Source organism: Rhinoderma darwinii, chromosome 6, assembly GCF_050947455.1.
Source record: "Rhinoderma darwinii isolate aRhiDar2 chromosome 6, aRhiDar2.hap1, whole genome shotgun sequence".
NCBI classification, from domain to species: domain Eukaryota; kingdom Metazoa; phylum Chordata; class Amphibia; order Anura; family Rhinodermatidae; genus Rhinoderma; species Rhinoderma darwinii.
This window is the reverse complement of record NC_134692.1, coordinates 129,715,980-129,742,295: the sequence shown is the minus strand read 5'-3', so window position 1 is coordinate 129,742,295 and position 26,316 is coordinate 129,715,980. Positions and strand designations below refer to the sequence as shown.

General features: G+C 42.2%; 1 protein-coding gene across 4 annotated transcripts in view; it reads left to right on the top strand.

The window, feature by feature from the left end:
- MAD1L1 (mitotic arrest deficient 1 like 1) overlaps positions 1-26,316 on the top strand; it is a 527,150-nt gene that overhangs the window by 199,847 nt on the left and 300,987 nt on the right. For all 4 annotated transcript variants that reach the window (XM_075830343.1, XM_075830342.1, XM_075830344.1 and 1 more), the window contains exon 12: positions 3,248-3,388. In XM_075830343.1, the coding sequence (XP_075686458.1) occupies positions 3,248-3,388 (141 nt within the window). The remainder of the gene's footprint in view (positions 1-3,247; positions 3,389-26,316) is intronic.

Here is a 26,316-nt window from a genome sequence, read left to right as displayed (position 1 = left end):
TAATTTGCTGGCACTGTACTACGCTGCGGTTTGCTGCACGAAAATATCTGCAGAAAATCTGCATTGTGTGCATTTGGCCTAAGGCCATGTTCACACGGCTGATTTTCAGCGCGGCAAATCCGCAGGCCGAAATCCGAGGGTCAGACTCTGATTGCTGCCACGGATTCTCGGCCAAATCATGTCATATTTTTCAGATTTTAAAAATCTACCTGGTGAACATGGCCGTATAATAAAACTTTTACAGAACTTGTAGTATCTGGCGGCCTCGTGTCGGACTTCTACCAGATTTCCGGAATTCCTTTTTACCGTCCGGCCCTGTCGTTTCAGCTCCGTCAGAAGTTTCTTTGTAAGTGCTCATGATTTGCTTTTAGAAGCAGCAAGGCAACTTTTTTTTTTTTCTTCTCTAGTCCGAGAGATGACAGTATATCTTGTATTATTAACTAGCAAAATAGCCTTTTTCCTGCAGATTACATCTGCTTCATGATCCCCCCTCGGCTGTGAAAAAACAAAAACCAGATAAATGGAGTGAAATCCACCGGGGACTCGGAGATGTAGCGGGAGAGTAACACGATGCCTCCGAAGTGTAAACAAGTTTGATAATGTCACTTATCTGACAGCTTTCCCCGAGCTTAGATCATCCAAGTCATCGCTAACCACAGACAGGCCGGAGCAATCTGTTGGCAGCCTCTCCTACTTGGCAGCACATGGAGAATTCCTTCAGCCTTGTTGATGCAGCAAAGCCTATGCGTTGCTTTTTATTTTTTTTTTTGAGTAGAAAACATAAGCGTCCCATTTATCATGATGATAACTTATTTGGAATCCAGCTGTAGGCTCTGCTAAGATGGTTGATAGGGTCTCGGTGTCACGGCGGCTCTAAGTAGCAGCGCAGGTGCCCGTTTTTCAAAGATTACGTTGCGGAAGTCTCATTTGGCATCGGCCGTGATGCACTGCAGATTAAAGGCATGCAGGAGACGTCTGGTGGAATTCCAGATCCGCAGCTTTCGCAAATGACAGATTGTAAAACCAAGTAATGGTAAAATGTTAGTAGGGCTCGTTTGTTAAATAGGTCCAATCTAGATCTAATCTATTGCCAGCGTGATATTCGGGAGCTGTAAAACAGGCTGCGTCTGGATAGAGGCCAGGACGTATCTCATAATGTAGGACAAGGGCTCCAGGAATAATAGATCCTGCGTCTACGTTCTCCGGGCTCTATCCAAACAGCAACAATACTCATGCAGCAGATTGTGTCAGTGCTAAATCGTAGTGACATTCTGCGCGGCACTTGGCAATATCAATGTGTAATGTCTGACCATGCAAATTTAAACAGTTGTGAGATTGTTCTGTACTGGCGGGTAAAGCGGTGTACACTGAGGGCACTGGTGGCAGTCTTGGAGATGACTCGGCAAAATGTTCTCCAATTTGCTTAGGTGCATGCTGATTCGGACTCTGACTTTGCAGGGGGGGAAATTCCGTTCCCTGCACTGGCCCAGGGATTTATCCTGATTGCCATATTTGGAGTCTGGGAGCAATTTTTCCCCTAATGGGGCAATTGGCATCAATCTCATGGGGGTTTTGCCTTCCTCTGGATCAACACAGTAGGGTTTTATGTTGGACTTGATGGTCCTGTGTCAGGTACGGACAACTGATGACCAATCCACAAGATAGGTCATCAGTCTATGATCAGTGGGGGGTCCAAAACTCAGACCCCGCACCGATCAGCTGCTTCAGGCGCCGGATGTTATGCAGGGTATGCAGTATTCGGAACTGGATGCAGATGGCTCCAACCACTGCATAGCGGCCGTGCTGCAAAACAGCAACCCTGCTCCTATTCACTTGAATAGGAGAAGAGCTGCAGCTCGGCTGCTATTCATGACCGGAGCCATCTGGTTCCGGCACGGACATTCGGTGCCCGGAGGCAGCCGGAGCAGCTTGTCGTTGCGGGTTTGGGTGTTGGACCCCCACCGATTGTATACTGATGGATAGATCATCAGTTGTCCGTTCCTGGACAACCCTTTTTAACCCTACAGCTATGTGTTTGAATACCCTAGCCAAGGCTTGTTGCCACTCCCCATGGCACCCAACGCTCCTCGCTACTGTGCCCCTATTCTCGGGGGGAACTTTAGGCCTCAAATGGTAAATGATTGTGCCTCAACACAACCAGTATAAGCGTGCAATAACGTATACTACTTGATTTAACCGGGTTATACACTATACATAATAAAGGAGTTTTCCCGATCCACAATAAAAAATGAAAAAGTCTCCCTAAAGTGTAAAAAAAAAAAAAAGTAGTTTTTTTTAATCATTTAATGCCACTACTGGCCATCAGATTCCCCTGCCGCTTCCTGCCCCTTGTGACCACAGCAACCAATTGCTAGCTGCAAGCCAGGACGTTGCTGTGGATTTGCTACTGTGGACATCACATCGTCGGGCTGCAATGACAACCGGAAGCGACGAGGGTACAGGTCTATGTGGAAGTTTTTTTTTGGCGTGCAGGTTTAGATCACTTTAACAGATTGCCAGTGCAATGAGTATACCACTTCATATCTTCCTCCACTCACTTAAAATTCCTCTTCCTAAACAAAATAAAATTTTTAGAAAGTAAATTAAAAAAAATTACCAAAAGTACCAAAAATACCAGTGTTTATTGTCCTCCTATGTGAGTTTTGTACTTGGTCTATTCAGCCGTTTCTGAGTTATCCTGGTCTAGCAGATGTTGGGTGATAACCACTAATGATAGCCGCTAGAAAGCCCATGGAATCTGTCATCCAGCTTTTCACAGATCCTGAATGGTATTTAGATTTGTCTTTTCCGGCATAACTACATTCTTCTGCTTTTTTCTCCCACTGTATTTTCTTAATGTCAGTCTTCACTGTAGTTCTTGCATTCTGTTCATAAACTTGGAGATTGGGATGAACGATGATATAGTTTATGCCTATACTGCTCAGCGTAGTGACGCCCTACTGCAGCGAACAGAACTGTATTTTGTAGAGGGGCTGTCTGAAAATGTAATGTAACTAGTAAGATGAATAAATAGTGGTCGTCATCCGTCAGTATGGTATTTACATCTGCAATGTTGAAGAAGTAGTTCTGTAGGTCTCATGAACCAGGAGGAACAGGATGAACAGGACTCTTTCATGCAGTGCCAAACTCCATTTACATGGTTTCCTTTTATGTGTTGATTATATAGGGTAAAACATTTGCTTTTGCACTTTTTGCTTTATTTGTTTTTTTTTTTCACTTCTTACAGGAGCGAGATGGAATGAGGGCAATCCTGGATTCATACGACAGTGAGCTGACCCCGTCGGAGCATACGCCTCAGCTCAGTCGCCGTCTTCGTGAGGCTGAAGAGAATCTGCAGAGGGTTCATGCACACAACGCTGAGATGGAGGTAATTGCTGCTGTATAGCAGTGTGGGGGCAGGGATTGCCTTAAATAAGTCAAATCATTTTTAATAACTTTGAAGAGCGCCCCCATTAGACCACAGTCTGCCACGCTCATCACACTCTTGTGGTAGTGTCTGTAGGAAACAGAAATACACAGGTTTCCAGCTCATGGTACGTTTACTTCCGTCTTCAGACGCCACAACTTGATCTATCTCTGAATAGTCAATGATGATTTGTCATATGTTTGATGAGCCATAAATCTGGCATTATAGAAATCAAAACTCGGAATGAGCCCCACCGAGAACTCCACCAAATATACTCCGCTATTATTACATTTTTTGTCCACCTTTTACGTTTTTAGATTCTGTGCTCATTACTTTAATAATAGATCTGGATTGGGGAGCTCTGTTTTTATGACTTGATGAGTGATATTATTCCAGTTACTTGCAGCCTCCACTAGGGGGAGCAAACTGCATATGAATTTATATAGTATCAAACGCAATGGTGGCTGTATGAATCTGTATTCAGTGAGCTCCCTCTACTGGCGGCTGTAGGTAGTCACTAGCAGTCTTCTCTACTGCCAACATAGTGCCGATCCAGCTATGAGATGCCAAGGAGGCTGGAAATATCTCATATTTGATTTATTTCTTGCTTCCATTTTAATTTGTCTTAAAATAAAACACTGGAACCATCAGAAATTGTGTCCGATTTTGTGTTTAAATGGGTTGTCCAGGATTAGAAAGAAATAGCGGCACACCTGTTCAATGTTTGTTCCCGGCATTGCAGGTCTGTTCAATTGAAGTGAATGCAATACCAGACACTACCTGTGGTCAGGTGTGGCGCTATTTTTGTTTGAAAACAACCATGTTTTCCTAATACTGGACAACCCCTTTAACATTTCGTTTTGGGCTTTCTTGTAGAAGGTTCTTTACCCTTCCAATTGAGTTTTCTATGACTGGCCTATAATCCAAGATGTCTCCTCAGGTCCAATTTTCCCTAGAATAAAGGAATATTGCTATAGTACTTACCCTATGGAAAACAAAATGTTCAAAAAGGACAAGGGTCTAAATATCCAGGCTTTATAAACATCGCCTTCAGTTTCCTTTACACCCTTACTGACCCCGTAGAAAAATGCAGAGAATCCACTGCGCAGAGACAGAGCGTTTATTCTACGTTTAGTCACATCTCCACGGACGGCGAAATCTCCATAAATACAACAACGTTACTGCCATTTTATTACAACACATTTGGTTCTATCTGAAACATTGATGAAGGGGGATACGCAGGGAAGACACACTGACACTTTCAATACTTCTTGTTTTTTGGGATTTAGCGTGACGGAGGACGCCATATGTATTCTAATTCGCTAATTAGGAAGTTGGCAATCTTGGCACATGCCCATATGTTCACTCGTTGTTTGCCAGTTAGACCAAGGGCTAGAATGGAAACCCGTTAACTCCTTGACCTATAATCCTCATCTATCCTATAAGCGATCATTCTGCCGGGCAGACATCATCATCTTGTTTGCACAGATAAATTGATTTGCAAGGCCATACGTGCCATAGAGACCATATGTACAGCTGCTAAAGGGCCTGTGGGCAATGGCGGGCGGCAACAGCTCATTAGCCGCTTATCTCCAACTTTTATATAGGTGGTACCATCCTGGTCAGGGCTGCCTGTTTTTGCAGGTATGGAGAGTCATAGCCAGGCTTTCCTTAACCCAGGGCAAAGATCGAGCTCACTGCCCCTAGCCCTGTGTCGAAATACCTTGACCAAGACAAAGTAGCTTATTGGTGAACCCCTTTGCACCCTGCAATTGGAGCCTTGCCAGCCTGCCACCCATACCTCCCATGACGGAGGGGGTCCACAGAAAGGGAAAGGTTTCTGCGCGGCGGGGTATGGTGATATGAACCAGCAACCATAGAGAAGGCCGGTCTCCCTTTTGCTATAAGGTCCCCTCTCCTCTGTGTCCATGATTGCTTATGTGTTCATCGTCAAATAATTCTTGTGACGGCCAAGATCCCCGGAAGGAGGGATGTGTTTTTTTGTTTTTTGTTTTTTTCTTGATTTTCCAGTGCGGTATTATTCTCAAATTATAATTTTTTCCAGTTCTTGTTCTTGTCTAGGTATTTCCCAGCACATGGTCTTGTCTATCATCGCTCCCTCTATGGGACTTCTTCGTGCTGGTTTCATTGTACTGTCACCCATGTCAATGAGTCTGGCAGAGAGATGAAATAGAATCACTTGACCCTTGCTCCCCTGTGGGCAAATACAGCGTAAAGCATAAAAATAAGACACTTTGTATTGTCAATACCAGGAACATCAACTGGACGTAAAGCCGTGTGACCCTGGGGGTTTATTGCACCCTGGTACTGTCTTAAGTCCATGATGTCCATGTTTCCTGCGGAGGAAGCATATCAAGTGCTCCGTTATATTTACTGATATTAAAAGAAAAAACAAAAACTATCTTAAAGTCTGTATTTGCTAGATAGTTAAACGCAGTCTATTGTTTCCTGTTATCAGCCATCTCTGGCTAGGTTGCTGCTGATGGTAGTTCTATTCAATGAGATGACCGCAAGTCAAAAAGATTTCTACCCCGTTATAACAAAGTTGTTTTTTTTTAAAGATGATCTTATTACTTAAGGCAATGAAATATAGAATTGTATATTTTTAGTATATATGTATTAATCTTAATATAATACAGGTTTCTCCTGCATGTTGCACCTGGACTGTCCACAAGGTGGCAGCAAATATTGTGTTTTTTTAGCAACATGTGGCTTTATATTTTAACTGTTTCATTGGCAAAGACCTTATCTATATAAGTAAATGGATATAATATAAATAAATCTAGAGAGGACCTTAAATAACTATTATTTTGCGACAAATAGTGTATCCTAACAGTAGGCTTACAAAACAGACAACACTGGGGTCCTTTCTGGGTCCCCAGGGCCGACTGCAGAGGGTTCCCCCAGTCTCTGATCGAGTCACATGGTTTCAAATGATACTATAGAAAAGTGGGGGGCTCCGCTTTGATCATTCCGCGATCAAAGGGTTAAACAGCTGGGGTCGGAGTTTCCTCCTATCTCGGCTGTATTCAGCAGGCTTCTCGAAGTACAGGAGTTGCAAGTTACAGCTTATGCTTAGAGAATGAGCGCTCATAAGCCTTATCTAGGACGATGCACCACCTGCCGTCAAAGGACGGTGGGAGGTTGATACGGGGTTAAAGGTAACCCGTTACGATGAACTTGATGTGTCTGCGGGCAGCATGTTATAGGAGATGAACAGATTGATACATAGTCTGGTGGGAAAAGATTGTTTAACTTATATTTTAGTAATTTAAATCCCATCTAACTCTGAGCTTATGAGTCCAGTGGGCGGTCCTGCAAAGTGATTGACAGCTGTTTCCTTATTCACACTCCTACAGGGAAGACTGTCAGTCATGGTCACTCCGCCCACTGGACTCATAAACCCAGCCGTAGGAGGGGCTTAAATCAATAAATGATAAATTATTATAGTTCTATATCCATCTGCACGGCTGCTCCTGCTCTATAACAAGCTGCCTGCAGATCAGACATCATGTTCACTGTGACAGGTTCCTTTCTATATAGTTGCAGCACTGAGGCCTTGGATTAAAATCTGAGTAGGAGCAGCATCTGCGTTGTTTATATGTCTTCATTGTGAGTGATGGCAGTTTCTGTACATCGCTGAAGAATATGTTGGCGCAATAGAAGTACAATCTTTGGAAAAAAATATAAACCCCTGAGAAACCCTTTCTCAAATATCTGTTCCTCTCTCCGTTTTTAATTGGGTTTTTACAAATCACTCGTCACTGTTGTAATTACAACCAAGCTACTAAATGATTTTGTGTAATGGACGGGAATAAATCTTGGCAGCCTTTCGGAGCTGGGGCTATGCGGACTGTCAGTATCACACCGGTAGCATAAAGTGCCATATTTCCTATCATTTTCTTATGGCTAGACTGGGATAATCTGACGCATCTCTGTCCAGTTCCCGACTGTCATAGTCCGCACCCCCTCCCCCCATCATTGCGATCTGTCTAATGCAAATTTCATTATTTCCTAAGGAAGTTCTTCGGAGAACCAGAAAAGAGTGGTTCATACTCTCGCTGCAACAACTTTTTTTTTTCTCGGCAGCTTCCTGTTGTATGCCGCCATATTGCCGCCAGTATCTCGCCTAATAAGATGCTATTGTCTTACCTTCGCTCTAGTCCCGGTTTTAATAAAATCCGAAGCTTCCAGCGTGAAATCTGCTGATGTCAACACTTTGTCCACTACCCTTGTTGTCTTTGTAATTGCACAGTATACAGGGTCCTCGCTGCCCGGCGGAGGATACGAGACGTGGAGAGTTGACATCCCCATAATAATAATGCTGAATCTGAGATTTCGCCGTATTGTCTTTACTATGCGCTTCGTTTTTGGGAAGCCGTGTCCGCACTTTGTGCCCTTTTGCGTGTGGCGTGGTTCTGTACGATAAGCTGTTACCTTTCCCTTCTGTTTATTTTTCTCCATTCATTTCCTACAGGAACAGTCTGTTTGCTGAGATTCCACCGGATTCTGCCGTTTCTACGCTTATATTGAAAGATTAAACTTCCCCGGCCATTTATTTGGTGTCGGCTTTAGTCATGATGCAGAGTGTTGAGCACGTCCTGTATTTATTTCAGATAAAGCTCTCTCGGATGGTTGTGAACCTGCGGCTTCCTTATCCATCCCCTGTGTATCCATATTTTAATTGCAATAAGCAGCGGTGCATTGCCGCTTTGCATTTCCGCTGCTGCGGATACTTAGGGGCCACGTCAGCTGCAGGATGTTTTTGCTTCTGAGCCTTAGGTCTCTGGCTGTTCGGGGGTTAATAGAATACAGAATATGGCCGCATTTGTCGTAAGCAGTGGACCCGGATTGTATTGTGTTTAGTCTGTTTCCTGCAAAGCATCTGATTGGCACAAAATAAAATTGGAATTACACCTGTATTGATCAGTCGATCTGTGATCCTGTTACCATAAGGCTGCTTCGGAAAAGATTGCAGTTTTACTTTCCGTCGTTCCCTTTACTGATGCTGTAATGCCTCTTGTCGTGTGTATTTGGTTTATGGAGCAGGCAGGACTCTGATCTGCAATGGAGACGTTTACAACAGATTTGAAGTGGAATCGTAGGGGTTAAAGGGGCTGTCACAGAATCAAATGTTACCACCTATCCACAGAATTCCACAGGATAGGTGATCATTTTCTGATTGCTGGGACTCCTACTGATCGAGAGAACGGGGTCTAAGAACCCCTAGATCCGCCTCACTGCCACCCCTGCAGTGAGGAGGTGCTTGAATGAAGCCGGGATTGAGCATGCGCCCGGCACCCAATTCACGGTCTCCAAAAAGGTTGCACATTTTGGGTCACGCTTGTTTTGCCAAAAATTTGTCTTTTAACTTATTCGCCACATCCACGTGTTTTATAAAGCTTGTATTAGAAATAGGGGGTGGGGCTAATTGCGGCCCGACAAGTTTACTTTAATTTATGCCAGAAACTGGCATAAATTATGGCGTCAATCTATGTCAGTTTATAACTGGCGTAGATTTGATTTTCTAGCTCAAGGGAGCCAGATATGCACCTGAGAGCCTTACGCCAGTCCTAAAGAGGACCTGTCACCTCTCCTGACCTTTTTATTTTAATAAATACTTGTAGTCTCCACGAAATAACAATTTAGGAATATATTTTCTTAGAACTCTACATTGTGCCGTTCCTCTGTTATTCCTCCTAGAAATGTATGAATAAACTGACAACTGGGTGTTACCATTCCTTTTGTTAATAGGATGTGTCCCAAAAGTCTCACTCTGTCAGCTCTGATTGGACAATGTCACTGTGTAGGGACACCCCTCCAACTGGTAACACCCAGTTGTCAATTTATTCATACATTTCTAGGAGGAATAACCGAGGAATGGCACAATGTAGAGTTCTAAGAAAATATGTTCCAGAATAGTAATGAAGAATACAATTATTTACTAAAACAGACATGTCAGGAGAGGTGACAGGTCCTCTATAATAAATTAACAGGTGGAGAGATTAGTTTGACAAAAGAAGTAATCACATTGATTACTAATTTGCATATTTTAGAAAGAATTGAGGAATTTTTGGTACCAAGCAACCGTACGACGCCTGGAAAGTATTATCCTCGGGTCGCAACCCAGCTACTTTACCGCCAGTGGCGTAGCCATAGGGGTCGCAGCGGTCACAATTGCGACCAGGCCCCGAAGCCAGGGGGCCCGCGGCCCCCCGCACCACATCACTAAAAAGTTACTATAGTAACTCGGGCCGCGGGCCCCGGGTACTATAGTAACTGACTGTACTTACCTTCCTGGTTACAAAGCGCAGCGGAGATCCTGACGTCACAACGCTATGCGCAGCGCACAACATCGTGATCCTGGATAGAGTCAGGACGGAACTTCCGCTGCGGCTGAAGAGGAGGGTAAGATTAATATCCCTGTCTGCTGAAGCTGATTGGCGTGGTCCGACTCCTGGGAGCCGGCTAATCAGCTGTTTTGAAGGGGCCGCAGCACTCGTACGAGAGCTGCTTCCCCTTCATTCCGGTCACTTCATTCCGGTCACTTGCTCACACTGTGAATCCGTGTCGGCGATTCACAGTGTGAGCGAGTAAGAGAAATTAAGGGGAAGCAGCGGGAGACGGACCCTGACACATCCGCTATTGATGGCCTTTGCGGAGGATAGGCCATCAATGTTTAGGGACTGGACGACCACTTTAAGCCTACGATGTAGCAGTCTTAGAGGGCCCATGAGACAGGATGACCGATTGTGTGATCCTGTCTGCTGGGCCCTGTATCTAAGCCAATCACATGGTAGGCTTCGATACATGGCCCATGTGTGATCCTGTCTGCTGGGCCCTGTATCTAAGCCAATCACATGGTAGGCTTTGATACATGGCCCATGTGTGATCCTGTCTGATGGGCCCTGTATTTAAGCCTACCACACGGTAGGTTTAGATACAGGGCCCCAGCACACACTAATCTTATACTGTATAAGATTACTGTCTGTGGGACCCTGTATCTAAGCCTTAGTAATGGAGGTTGTCAATCAGCCAGCGGCCATTACTAAGGCAGTAATAATAAAGTTTAAAAAAATACAAGCACATAGAAAAAATATTTTATTGAAATAAAAAAACACAACCCCCCATTAACCATTTTATTGAGAATAAAAAAACGCTGTCATTGAAGTCCTCGAATCCGACGTAGTCCAACAACCGAACTTTTAAAAAAACACAAACACACAAAAATAATTAGAAACACAAAGAAACAAAATTATTATTATTCTTACCTTTCCTGGGTCCAGCGCTGGAGCCGTAATGTCAGCGAGCTGGACCCCATATCTAATCCTATTATGTGTGATACTGTCTGCTGAGCTGCTGTATCTAATCCTGTCATGTGTGATACGGTCTGCTCAGCCACTGTATCTAATCCAATCATGTGTGATGCTCTACTGCTGAGCCACTGTATCTAATCCTATAATGTGTGATAATGTCTGCTGAGCTACTGTATCTAATCCTATCATGTGTGATACAGTCTGCTGAGCTGTGTATCTAATCCAATCATGTGTGATACTGTCTGCTGGGCCTTATCTCTAATCCTATCATGTGTAATACTGACTGCTGAGCCACTGTATCTAATCTTATAATGTGTGATACTGTCTGCTGAGCTGTGTATCTAATCCCATCATGTGTGATACTATCTTTGGATGCTGTGTATCTAATCCTATCATGTGTGATACAGTCTGCTGAGCTGTGTATCTAATCCAATCATGTGTGATACTGTCTGCTGGGCCTTATCTCTAATCCTATCGTTTAATACTGACTGCTGAGCCACTGTATCTAATCCAATCATGTGTGATACCGTCTGCTGGGCCTTATCACTAATCCTATCATGTGTAATACTGACTGCTGAGCCACTGTATCTAATCCTATCATGTGTGATACTGTCTGGTGGTACGCACGCACACACACGCACACACACGCACACACACGCACACACGCACACACACGCACGCACGCACGCACACACACACGCACGCACGCACGCACGCACACACACACACACACATATGTATTGGGGCTATTTCCCCTGACATTTTAAGTCCTTAGTGACGCCCCTGGCTGCTAGTACTGCATTGTTGGGTCACTTAGGAGACCCAGCGATGCAGCTAAAAGCTGCGGACCGTCGGCCATGAGAAGTTTGCGGGGGGGGCGGCCGCCAATAAGAACTTTTGTATCGGGGCCCATGAGCCTTTAGCTACGCCCCTGTGTACCGCGTAGTGTGCACTAGCATCTTTCCACGCCTGATATTGGACAGGTGGTAGATTGTATCTGGATGGACACTTTCTTGTGCACACCTAGTAACATACTCCCTACTTGGGACTATGAAATCCTCTGGTCTTTTACTGACAACTCTTAAAGGGATTTTCCAGTGCCTATAGGATAGGCTATCAATAGCTGATCGGTCGGGGTCCGACTCCCGCAGATCAGCTGTTTTGAAGGGGGTGCAGTGCTCGTACGAGTGCTGCTGCCCCTTCATTTCTACTTGCTCACTGTTAATCTACGACATGCATTTAGCGGTGATTTACAGGTATTGCAGCCTTATCGCACATTGACCTGAATGGGAGAAAAGACAGCAATACCTGTGAATCGCCACAATATGCACCTGGAAGATTCACAGTGTGCATGAAGAAACGAAGCGCTGCACCACTTTCAAAACAGCTAATCGGCGGGGGTCCCGGGAGTCGAACCCCGACCGATCAGCTATTGATGGCCTATTGGCCTATCCTGAGGATAGGCCATACATTTTTAGGGACTGTAAAACCCCTTTAAATTGCTGCAGGGACTGAGATAAAGAGGTAGATGTCCCAAACAGAATGACTTGTTTAATAAATCCTCCGCATCTAATGGAATTACAGTCCGTTTCATCAAGTATTTGTCGTTTTTCCCTTAGAATTGGAAATTCTTTCCATTGAAGTTGTTTTTAATTGCCGCCATTGAGTGAGACTTTGTTTAACCTGCATCTCTACAAACACTTATCTGTTTCCTAATTTGCCAGGTATCGGACGCCTAATGTCACTATATACTTGCTACTAATGAGATTAAGAAAAATAGATTAGATCTGCAAATAAGTAAGCAAAAGGCTTCTACGGTCTGTGACTCTTCTCTCTAATTGTTGTTTGAACATCTGCTTAAATGGCCAGGAACACTTCACTCACTTAATGAGACCTGCCCATGTCACGCGGATTACTATTAAAACTTCCATAGACATCAGTATCGCCCTTCCATCAGAGACAAGAGGCTTAAAGGGAATCTCTGCTTTTAATCAACAATTTACAACCTTCTTCGTGTTCTTCTCCATTCACGTCTTAATCTTTGTATAGAATTCATCCTGTTATGAAATCTCAGTGCACTGTGTGAGCTCGGGTGACCATAGGTCAGTTGCAAGGTCATATGTCTGACAATAGGGTGGAGCTAAACTATTGTCTGTTTCCAATGGCAACTAGCAGAATTTTGGTTATGTGGTGGGACTTGTTGCTAATGACGCTTCTCGTCTTGGCTAGTCTTATGTTGAGGTTCTAAGAATTCTTCTACCTTATCTATGCCAAATAGAAATAGAGTTGTCTTGTAATGATGGTATTCAGGTGCTTGTTTGAGGACTTCACACTTATTAAGGACTGTATCCTCCAAGAATATTTTTCATCTGCTCTGGAGTCTAAAAGTGGCCGTACACATTACAGCAGCAGGCGGATGTTTGGAGGAAAGTTCAGATGACAAATATAATCTAGCTGACCTCTCCATACACGTTTTAGATGATCGTTATAGTCGTACAGTGTGGCCAATACATGTCCGATGGGACAAGATTATAGTTTCCGATGTATGGCGGAAGTGATGTAAACATGAGGTCGTCTTTCACGCCTATTGGTAGGCTTTAACGAACAACCAACCCTGCCTACCGTCCTATGGTGGTTGGCATTTACAGAACGATCGTCTGTGGTTGCCATACACATTCAATTTCTTCTAAGACTCAAACATAAATTTCCAACACGGCTATCCTGTATTTTAATTTTTTTTTTAATTTTTGTCGGCCAGTGGTTTTATGTCTTGACAATTCGGCTAATTATATTACTGACGATCGTTCGTTGTGGTTGAAATTGTCCACTTTCATAAATTAAGGGTGGACTTCTGCTTGAACAGGACCTGTAGGTGGTATGAAAACCACCAGAGCATAGAGGCGATGCTTAAATGTTCATGTGGATAAGTCCTGGAGGTGTTTGGCTACTCTTCTGGTCTGATGTCTACTGTGGTGCTATTACCCCCTTTGGGGCATGGGACGTCACCAACATTCTTGGCATATTTTTGTCTTTTGAGGTGTATTGAAGAGTCTGTTTTTCCTCATAATCCTCACCCTGTCCCCATACTGTAGTCCGCAGAACCTGGTTAGGAGTGCCCTGGCAGATAGCAACAGCAAGAGATGTCAATATTACAGAAGGGAAAGTAACATTGCAAGGGTTGTCAACAGGAATATTTTTTTCATTAGTTCCTACTGAAATTACTACACGTTGATGCCAATCACTTGCGGCTGCTTTACTGCACCACGAGGCGGTCTAAACGGTTGGACTGTATTTTGCTTTGTCCTGTAACGTCTATATGACAATGTTGCGTCTCTAGTTTTTAGACCGTGGCAGGGGAACACATTACCACCTGACCTGTAGCCTGAAGTATCTCCTTGTAGTATTATAGACACTAAATATGCGAAGGGAGGTAATGCAACCCCATTTTTAGGGGAATACGATATTGAACAATATACATGATGTCACGTGCGCTTGTCATAAAGCGGTTCAGATAAAAACTAATGCCCCCATCTAGTTTGTACGATATGTCTGTATGTCTCATTTAAGGGGGAAATAGGCTATGCTATTAAAATACTGTAATATTTTCTTTGCTGCTTTTGCAGGGCACAGAGGCTGTAGCTGTGGGTATTTCTCACCATCCTTTCTTTCCTCTTCCTTCAGTCGCCTCATTTACACTAAACTCTAGCGAAATTTCTCCCATCATATCTGTTAAATTACTGAGCGTGATTTATAAGCGAATTATGTAGGCAGTTACCACTTGCACGGCCCGCTTACAAATGCTGCGTTATTAAAATCAGGCTGTGTAATATCACCTAAGGTAGACACGGCCGTTTTAAAGCATATTAAAAAGTGCTCCAAAACGAAATGTTAAATGAAACTCTGATTTACTAGTCTTACAGTTTTATTTTCTAATCCGATTGACATTTGAATCCACGTGTATAAGAAGCCGTGCCGCCGTCTTTCCGGTAATTTCACAAATGGCTAATTTGGGCGTTGTGCGCTTGCGATTTGTCTAATGTGAGCCGGGATGACGGTGCTAACGTTTAGGTTTTTGGTTTTTTTCATATAAGTTTTGAAACCTGTAAGAACCAGCCAGAAGTTTGCTGGAATTGACCAGATCGGATGTACGTTAAAGGGAATCTCCACTCATAAGTACATTTTCTTGTGTGTTCCTTTAAGGAATTACATGTGTGAATCTCATACCTTTTTCTTGCTTCTTCCATCACTAAAAATCAGATACACAACACAGGGGCCATTGCACAGCGAGAGTCTGAATCAGGCTTGGGTGACACACTTTCTCTGCTTGAGCTAATGAGCATAAATCTGTGTTACTCAAACAGGCACCAGAACTTCCTGTATAATATTACATGGACTGTTCCACACGCTCTGAGGGGAGGGGGGGGGGGCACAAGCTCCTATTACAATTACTGCTGAAGATTAGACAGATTCCTTTCGCTCAGTTATAATGAAGATCACAGTTCTGCCTCCCTGACTCTATACTAATCTCTTATTTCGGAAAATACTAAGGGAAGAAAAAAAAAAGCCACACTGTCCTCAGTCAAAGCCAGCAGACAGAGATGGTACTTGCTCCACCTGCAGTCATGAGGGATTGGTAGCATAGCTCAGAGGAAGAAATCTAAAAAACAAGATGGCAAGATAGAGCTCTGCTATTTTATTGGGGGGTGTGTCTGTCAACATGTTTGTCGACAGGTTCTTTGAATAACCAGCAGAAAGCTGAATGCAGCTCTGAAATGTAGTACAGGGTATAGCTCAGGATCAAAATTAGTAATGCAATGTATTTACTATGTGACTCTACTGTTAACATATCTTATAACTATATACACACTGTAAAGTAGAACTGCTGCAGGTCTGCATTATGGCCGTTATACGGTTTCTAATATGCAGTGGATTTACAGCCATGCTAAACCGGCCATAGCCTAGATTTCCTTGTCGAGTTCTGTACTGGCATGAACTAAAATAAACCTCAGATAGAAATGCTGGTGCAAGATCAGTGTTCGCCACTAGTGGGGGACTGCAATGGTCTCTGGAGTAACCTCGAAATCCTGTGTAGTCCCTTACAGGCTGTTAGTGACCCAAATTTATTTTGCCACTGTACAGCACTTGGAAAGTGTTTTCAACTGGTAGTTTCTTTTTTATTGTCTTGGTCTCTGAATGACAACCACTAATGGCAGAAATTTCTCTTTAGGGGGTGTCGCTCACTTTTCCATTGATCAAAAATATAATCTTAAATCTGCACAACTCTCCCCCATTGTCTGCTCCTACTGGCCGGCCTCTGTAAGGCTCTGTTCACATCGCATTAGTGGTGTACGCCATAAAAGCTTCTGCATACATGCTAAACGTATCCATATGGCAACATTCACTAGACAGAAGCCAAAAGAGTGTCCTTTTGTGCTCCGTTAGGCCGGTATACTACAAAAAAAGGTATGGAAAAGCACAGTAGACAGCGCTATTCTATAGAATGATGTACAATAAAAAAAATATATACTGCACGGTATACGTTTTTTGACAATGGAACCCTATGGGTGATGTACAATAAAAAAAAAATATACCGCACGGTATACAATTTTTGACAATGGAACTATATGGGAGACGTATGCCACTGTATGCCTATAGAGAGGGAAATGCAGCTTTCCGTCTGAGATACTGTTGATGTAGGCTCAAAATGAGATGTGAACCGTGCCTACAGTGCCTTGTGAAAGTATTCACACCTCTTGCTATTTTTCCTGTTTTGTTGCATTTCAACCTTGAATTAAAATTGTTTTTTGGGGTATTTGATTTCCACAACATGCCTACTACTTTAAAGGTGCAAAATATTTTTGCAGGCAATAATTAAGTAGGCATATTAAAAGTTTGGATCATAGGGGTCCTGGGTGCTGGTTCCCCACCGTTGCTGAAACGAACGTTCAGAAGCGCTCGGCTGAGCACTTTGCACCTTTGGCTGTGATCAGCACTCGTCGTTTGCCTGAAGGCAGCTTACATAGAACGCCTATAAGAGCCGTCTTCAGCCTGACAGGGAGCGCCAATCACAGACGAAGGGGCAAAGTGCTCATCTGAGTGCTTTTGAACCTACGTTTTGAACCACCTTTCATGTGTTTGGGGAGTCTGGCACATGTTGCTTAGCAAACTTAACGTGTTTTTGCTTTTTAGAATAAGCTGTCATGTGTGTACATGAGGAATAACACTATTTCTTGCCATTATATTACTTAGATGTGCCATTTTTTAGCAGTTTCCCCTCTGCAGGATCTATCTCTAATGCTCAGTTTTCTCTTAGCTAGTGGGTGTAGCCTAACTGCTATCATGTCTTCTATACACAACTCACAGAGGAGACTATTCAGCAGAAATTAGCAGTGTAGCTGAGAATCCAGCACTAGAGTGAGATAGAACACTTACCAGCAGCCTGTGTCACCTCTCATTCTTCTCCTGCTACCCTCTCGATAGACTTCCATGGGCAGCGTGTCTGCATGGCTCTCTCCCTGCTCCCTCCTCCTGCTCTTTCCTCCCCTCTCCATGGGACAAATACTTCCATCTCCGCTGTGGATCTTTTGGAGGGTCTTTAGTGTTGGTGTCTTTGTTGAATCTCTAATTATTGCCTGGTTTGTGAGTTTTAATGGCCGGACAACTCTTGCCAGGTTTGTAGTTGTGCCATATTCTTTTAATTATTTTAAAATGGATTTAATGGTTCTCTGTGGGATGTTCAAATTTTGGGATATTTTTTTACAACCACTCTATGGGAAAAAGTTGGTTGCACTGAAATTTTAGTGTTTACCGATTTTGCGTTTTCTCAACTAAACTTTCCGTAAAAAAAAAAATTTGATTATTTTCAAGGCAGTGGAATACCTGAAAGTTTATTCAGCGGTGAATTACATTACCTTTAAGCTGCAGATGCTCCGCAATAATAACATTTTCATGTGCAAATATTAGTTTCAGATTTGTGCGGCTGTTGAAGAGAATAATAGATACTTAGGAAACGTCTCGCTTTACACGCCAGCCCTGTTTTTGAGTCAGTTTTTTTTTCTTCACTCCCACACCCAATCAGACTTCACTTGTTTACTCTTTTCGGCTTCATAAAATTGGTCTGGATGTTAGAAGAAATGTAGGAGAAGAAAAATACAATGGCCTAAATGCGGGGGGGGGGGGGGGGGAGTTGTAGGGAAGGTTCCCCTTACACGATATTCTGACGTGGCCACCATGAGTTGTGTAACTCTTATTTTACGTAGCGGGTCCTTACTCCTCAATTGAGGGGCCTGTTATCAATAGAAATCTCTAAAAATGGCTTACGGCATTGATGGTTTTCTTGCTTTTTTTATATATATATTTTTTTGTTTTTCCTCTGGCTGCCAAATTAATTTTATCTGCAGGTGCATCTAGGTGCAAAGATGATTGAGAATCCTTCCTAATTAGACAAGGATCCTTCTGAAGACGGTTTGCTTTTCTGTTACTCGGATGCTCTGCTCTGAGGAGTTAAACTGCTGAAATGTCATAAAACAAGTAGTGCAGGGAGCCGGATTCCTCTTGAGACAACCTTCAGCTGCTGTTGGGTTTTTTTTAATATGTTTTTTAAAATTGGAAATTGATAAAACTGCTAAATAATCGTCTCATCTTTCCAATGAAATAACCGTGACATAAACCACAGATAGAGAAACGTTGTCTCTTCATATTCCATCTAAGATGCATGACACCCAAGTAACCCATGTGGCCAGAGTTTATTCAAGGTCAAGACAGTGAAGGAAAAGATGATAATGTATGCTAAATTCTCATCCTACCATCTTGTGTTTTTAAAGAGTATAGAAGTCTATCCATCCGTCTATCTCGCTCTCTCGTCTAGCGCTCTCGCTCTCTCTCGTCTCGCTCTCTCTCGTCTCGCTCTCTCTCGTCTAGCTCTCGTGCTCTCTCGCGCTCTCTCGCGCTCTTTCGCGCTCTCTCCCTCTTTCGCGCTCTCTCCCTCTTTCGCGCTCTCTCCCTCTTTCGCGCTCTCTCCCTCTTTCGCGCGCTCTCTCCCTCTTTCGCGCGCTCTCTCCCTCTTTCGCGCGCTCTCTCCCTCTTTCGCGCGCTCTCTCCCTCTTTCGCGCGCTCTCTCCCTCTTTCGCGCGCTCTCTCTCCCTCTTTCGCGCGCTCTCTCTCCCTCTTTCGCGCGCTCTCTCTCCCTCTTTCGCGCGCTCTCTCGTATCTCTCTCGCGCTCTCTCTCTCGCTCTCTCGCATCTCTCTCGTGCTCTCTCTCTCGCTCTCTCGCATCTCTCTCGCGCTCTCTCGCATCTCTCTCGCGCTCTCTCTCTCGCATCTCTCGCTCTCTCGCTCTCTCGCATCTCTCGCTCTCTCGTATCCCTTTTACTGGCTTGCTCACTAGTTTTCTCCCTATTTCTATCGACCTCTATTCCATAGGATTGCCCAGCCTGGATGCATTGTAGCAAACTCTCTGCTGTGATAAGTATTAGGTGGGATTTTTCATTTTGGTCGTGTTTTTCCCATTGAAGTCAGTGGGGTGAGGCCTAACATTTAGACAGCACCAATTTTTCCAGGCAGTCTGAAGATGCACCAAATGTATAATTTTTTTTAAGTTGATGGGAACGCATTGCGCAAAGGAGCGCTACAGCCCCTTCAACCGAATGATGGGTGGGGGTCCCAGCCATCGGACCGCCACCAATCAGAAAGTGATGGTATATCCTCCCTCTGATGGAAATAGGTAAGACTAAAAAAAAACAAATGGATACTGTCTTATAGAGAGGGGAAGGGTCTAAACGGGCGGTACACATCTTCTATCTTTGGTGTTTTTTATATCTGCATAATGCACTTCCCCTAATGCCCTGCGCTAGCCATAACACAATGTATCCGGTTTCTTAATGTTTCACCATCTTGGTTTACTTCTGTACAGAGTATATAAGAAGGTATCGGCCGGACATGTTATAATGGGTAATATTCATCTTTACACCTGGCAGGATGGGTGCAGTTCTGTAATGTAGAGGTAAAGTTGTGATGTGAGACCCCCAGGCCAGTGATCAGGGCTCCAGGATTAGCTCTGCTGTCATGTTTCCAATGAACGCTGCAGTGATTGGTGCGGAAACTCGAAAATTGACGGTTTTAAGGTTTTGTTTGATCCGTGCGCTGGTATGGTTGTAAATAATGTTTTATGATTAAGACAATGTCTCCTGCTAATTATATCATAACCTTTTACTGTAAGGCTGATTAATGAGCTGCAAATTAAACATATCAGAGCCGGTAAATAAAAAATGTGTTGGTTTATGCTCTGAGAAGCATTAAATGTCTCGCCTTTAACAATGAAATGTCTTTAATTTATATGGATTGTTTTGTAACTTGATCTGTATAAAAATGTGAAAGGAGACAGGGACATAAATCTTTACTGCACACAGAATGCATAAATTGCTTCAATCGGAATGAGAGACGAGAGAGCAGTGACATGAATAGACAGCGCCCCCAGTGGCTGTCTTCTTTCACAATACGTTTTTTTACGGCCGTTTTTGGAGTTGTTATTCTATGGAGTCAACTAATGGAAAGTCCAATTCTTCACAGCCTTGGATGTGTGCTGGATGATTGGAAAGAATTCTGCCTCAGTAGTTGGCATTGTTGACTTGCGGCACTGGGGTCCTGGGCTCGTTTCTGGAGTTTGCATGTTCTCCCTATGTATTTGTGGATTTCCTTCAGCTGATTCAGTTTCCTCCTATTCTACTATTGTGTGTATCTGAGATAAAGGAAATTAGTATGTGAGTCCTATTGGGAACAGGAACTGATGTAAACAGTAGCAATGTCTGTACTACGCTTTGGGATGTTGGTGCTATATAAGCAACAAGAATTCAAATAACATTGTAATAGAGTTTTTCTTAAAGGGGTTATTCGTGTTTTTTAAAAAGCTTTCTTAGGACAGGGAATGCTATAAAATAATAAACGAACCCCTTTAAATATCCCCACGCTCCAGTGCAGACGCTTCGTACCCTGCCGCTCCAGTCCTGGAAGCGATCAACTGCACGTGACCGCTCCAGGATATTCTGGGACGGGAGCATCGGGAAAATTAGCCGCTTTGTTGGACCGAGGGGGGGCATTTCAGGGGTGAGTACCAGTTAGTTTATTTTATAGCTTTCCCTGCCCTAGGAAAGATTTTTAAAAGTCCTGGATTACCTCTTTAAACAATTGCCTATTAGTATGTATTCTTGTTTCATGTTTTCTTTTAAACCTAAAACTTTTTTAGCTTTGCTTTTCACAACTTTATTAGGACCTCCATAGTATTTCTGGGTGATTTTCCACCCCACAGACAGTGTCTGGGTGCCCTCCTATGTCTGTATCCTGGCTCGTCCTGTAAGTCTTTTAATTATGTGTGGTTCCTACAGTAGAGAACTTCTTGGTTCCTAGTTTTAATAGGTACGGGATGTCACTTGTCAATGCTTAATTTGTGTCTAGGCTGTCATTGTGTTGCTGACATTTCTCCTCATTTCCACTTTGCAATCATAAACTTAAAGAAGAATTAAGGGTTAAATGCTGTGACATCCTTCATGGAAGCCAATCATTGTTTTCCCGCTATCGTCTCGTTCTTCGGCTGTTCTTCTTTCTCCAGCCAGATCTAGACTTCTATAATGAGTGTATGTTTTCTCTCAACACAAAATGTCCTATGTTTCCATCTATAAAAAGTAGGAAAAAAAAAGTTTGACCGGCAGATGCGATGGGTTAAAAACGGCATCATTACAGCCGTATCACAGTTATGACTTGTAGCCCAGGCCGCTCGCTCTCTACTTGAGATGATGTGGACTAAGCCAGCCGGCCTATAATTGCTATGTTTGCTGGGGAATTGGGACAGAACACTTTATACTAAGACCCAAGACTGCAATTTAGTAGGTTTTCGAACACTTACTTTAATGATCTGTAACATTTATAGACTTGTTTCGAGATATGAGGTTTTCTCCCTCCATAGAATTTGTGTGGATTAAACATCCAAACTATATAGAAGAGGTTTCTTTTGATTTAGCGTGGTCTGTATCATTGCCGACCTCCATTAATATTTACATTAAAGTCAGGTTTTCCTGAAAGGGGCTTTCCAAAATCTTGGTAGGTTTTAGAAAACCCTTTATTGTGCAGGATGTAAAAATAAATAAATATACAAATTAGCCTTTTTCCACCACTACAGCCCATTTTTTCACCCCCCCCCAATGGTCCACCGGGTGGTAATGCCACGGTTATGAGACCTCCAAAATGCCATGGCCATGTCGCGGTACTGTGCACGTAGCTTCCACACGGGCATGACATGATTGGCTAACCATCTATCTGACACCCCAATATCTCACTATATGTCATACTCATGGGGACCAGAAAGCTGAGATATGGGGAGCTGTTTGATAGGATTTTTACACTGTTGCTGCTTTACCTGTCCCTATACCGGTCTGCAACATGGAGGTGGTTTTCCTTCCCTGACTGAGAAAAATTAAAGTTAATGATAGGCTTTTTTTGACCCTGTAGACAGATGCCCTTGTCTGATCCTCTTGTGAGTTACGGCAGTAATATAATTCAGTGAATAATAAAATAAATGATGCTCTGGTGTGTATTAAGAATTTATTTAAGTCGAGCTCTCCTAGTGTTTCTAAGGGCTCTTGTACACGACCGACTGCCACTCGGGCCATTTTTCATGGCATCCAAGTGGCACCCGATAGTTTTCATGGACACATTCACTTCAGTGGTTAACTTGGGTACTTGAAAACAGACTTGACTCTCCGATCTCTGGAAAGATAGGACATGTTCTATCTTTACACGGATCAACTTGTTGGTGCAGTTTTATGTGCTGTCCAGTTCAGCACCATGGACGGCTCCCGTATAGAGACACAAAAAAACTAAGGGGCACTTTTACTAAGACTGGTTTTTCATATCAGTCTGAGCTTTCTGCTCCGCTGGAGTAAGGGTCCTTTTACACGGGCCATTTATCAGGCAAACGAGCGTTCCCGATCAGTGTCCTGTGTAAAGAGGTCAACGATCAGTCGATTAACATCAGCTCGTTCATCGGCTGATCGTATCGTTAATACAGCAAAAAATATTATCTTTGTCGGCAGCACATCTCCCTGTGTAATCAGGGAGACGTGCTGCCGACATGATCGTAATGCATAAGGATGAGCGATCGTAGTAACGATCGCTCGTCCCCATATATTACTAATCATAGATCCTTGTGAAAGAAGAAAATCACCAACTCAGCCCAGGTAACTTTGGGATGTCCGGCAAAACTGCTCCAACGCCTTAGTGTCTAGATGTGCGAAACTAATAAAGATCTACCTAAAGAGACATCTGGAACTGAAGCAAAAGGTGCTCCACAAAGTGTTGACTTTCAGGGAGTGAATACGTCTGTTTTTTCGTTTTTATTATTTGTATCACAGTAAAAAATATATTGCACCTTCAAAGTGATAGACAATTTGTGTAAAATCAAATGGTAAAAAACACCTCCAAAAAAAATCTATCTTTATTCAAGGTTTTAATGCAATAAAACTTAAAAAACAAAAGGGGGATGCTGGCAAATACTTTCGAAAGGCACTTTATATTATGAAATATTTGCCAAGTATTGGCCTACACTTAAGCTTCACTTCGGGACGGCTTTATCAATCTGCAGATGTAGCAGAGCTGACTTTATTTTTCGACATTAGGATATCATGATGAGTATTATCTGTGGTTTAATTTAGGTAAACCTACTGCACCATTTTAACAGGGTATTTCCGGTGTTAGATGTTGTCCAGGATTAGAAAAACATCTGTGCTTTCTTCCAAAAACAGTGCCACTCCTGTCCACAGGTTGTGTGTGGTATTGCAGCTCAGCCCCATTCTCTTCACTGAAGCGGAGTTGTAATACCAGACACAATACACAGGGTTTCTGAAAGAAAGCAGCCATGTATTTCAAGGCCTGTACAACATCTTTAACAAATTACCACGTATTTTTGGAATTGATAAAAGTTAGATTGGTGGGGCTACAACCAATAGGATCCACACCAATCAATATGATGAGGGACCCCTGTCCCTCCCCATGAGGACAACTGCAGTGTGGAGGAGTTGTATTGAGTGGTGGCAACTCCATGCAAATTTATGTGACTTATAAGAGCAGTGCGCGCACCCTCAGCGGTTTCCCTTAGTGTCCCTCCGGTTGTACTCTCCCGCAATGGCAGTATATATATATATATATACACGTGTGTGTGTGTATATGTATATATATATATATGTATATATATATATATATATATACACACCGTATATGTGTGTGTATGTATATGAATACACCCTAATATATATATATATATATATATATATATATATATATATATATATATATATATATACACACACACACACATACATTAGGGTGTATTCACCCGGTACGGTTTTGCTGCGCGGCCAAAATCGGTGCTCAAAAAACGTGTGCAATTTGCTATGGCTTTTGTGCCAACTGTAAAATGTGGTAAAATCTGTGTGAATACGTCCTTACGTTATGTTCACACTGGACGGATACGCTGCGTAAAAGCACACCGCGTATATCCGCCCTGGGTGCAGTTTTTCGTCCGGAATGTCCGCTGGCCAAGATTACGCTTTTTTTTTTCTGAGTTGTGTTTGTTTTTCTGCAGAATTGCTGCTTTTCTGCTGCAAAAAAACACATCATCTGCTATTTATGTGGGTCTTACCTCTCATTGAATTCAATGGGGGAAAACTCGCAACACAAAAGCAGCAATTGCGCAAATAAAACTGACCTGCTGCGGATTAATAAACTGCACCGAAGCTCTATTTCCGAGAGTGTTTTCCGCTCATCATTTCGCAGCGTGTGGATACGTTTTGTTAAAATCTCATCCACTCTTCTACTGTATTGTGCCGCAGTATTTCCATATGAACTTCCCCTTACTGTAAAGTTTGGCACCCTAATAAAAAAAAGAATTTGACGCTGGCATTTTGCTTTTTCATTTTTTAATAGGGGTTTTAGATAAACAGAAACAGAGATTGCAAAGTTGTCAAATGCCTCAATTAATTGACCAAGTATTCTTTTTATTGTGGCAGTCAATTAGCAAATAGAATAATTATGTAATTGAGCACTAATTACATCTCCAGCATGAAGGTAATCCGTTTCATTTAGCGCTGATGTCATATCCTGAATGCTCAGTTGAATCGCCGCACTTCGCCCGGTGCAGGATTTGTTCAGGCTCTCCGAGTGATTCGTGACTTCCCACAACAAATGAAACTTTTCTTAATGACTACAAAACCCTCTATGAAATCAATTAAATGGTTCACTTTCAGCCTCCACTAAATTAATATGTATTCAATTACTAAAGCAACTAATGTAGGGTAATGTGGAATTTATTACCGTCAAGAAATCACTCTGGTGCTATTCCTTGTCATGCTTGGATTATTTTTACAGATTGTTGTGTTACAAATCATCTTTAGTGCATTGCTTCATCGTGGATTTTATATTGTATTCTATATGCGCAAGGCTGGATTAACGTTAAGGGAATGACTGATGTGGGTTTTACCTTTTTATTGAGAGCGTTTGTCCCCCAACTCCCGTCCTGCCTGGTGCCTCAACCAGGCGTAAAACGAATGGAGAGGTGGCCCGCGCAGTTATTTCCATTCAATTTAGTTGCGCGTTCCCGAAACAGCCAAGCCCGAACCCGCGTCGATCAGACATTTATGGCGTAGCCCAGGGGTCTCAAACTTGGCCAGGTAAATGAGCCACACATAGAAAAATGTGAAGTTGACGGGCCACATTACTTTTAAATTTGATACAATACAAAATTATTGTTAATCAAATAGTTATTTGAACTACTATAATCATACTACATTACTATAATAATACATTACTATAACACTATATTACTATAATACTACATTACTATAATAATACTACATTACTATAACAATACATTACTATAACACTATATTACTATAATACTATATTACTATAATACTACATTACTATAACACTATATTACTATAATACTATATTACTATAATACTACATTACTATAACACTATATTACTATAATACTATATTACTATAATACTACATTACTATAACACTACATTACTATAATAATACATTACTATAACACTATATTACTATAATACTACATTACTATAATAATACTACATTACTATAATAATACATTACTATAACACTATATTACTATAATACTATATTACTATAATACTACATTACTATAACACTATATTACTATAATACTATATTACTATAATACTATATTACTATAATACTACATTACTATAATACTACATTACTATAACACTATATTACTATAACACTATATTACTATAATACTATATTACTATAATACTATATTACTATAATACTATATTACTATAACACTATATTACTATAACACTATATTACTATAATACTATATTACTATAATACTACATTACTATAACAATACTACATTACTATAACACTATATTACTATAATACTACATTACTATAACAATACTACATTACTATAATACTACATTACTATAACAATACTACTTTACTATAATCATACT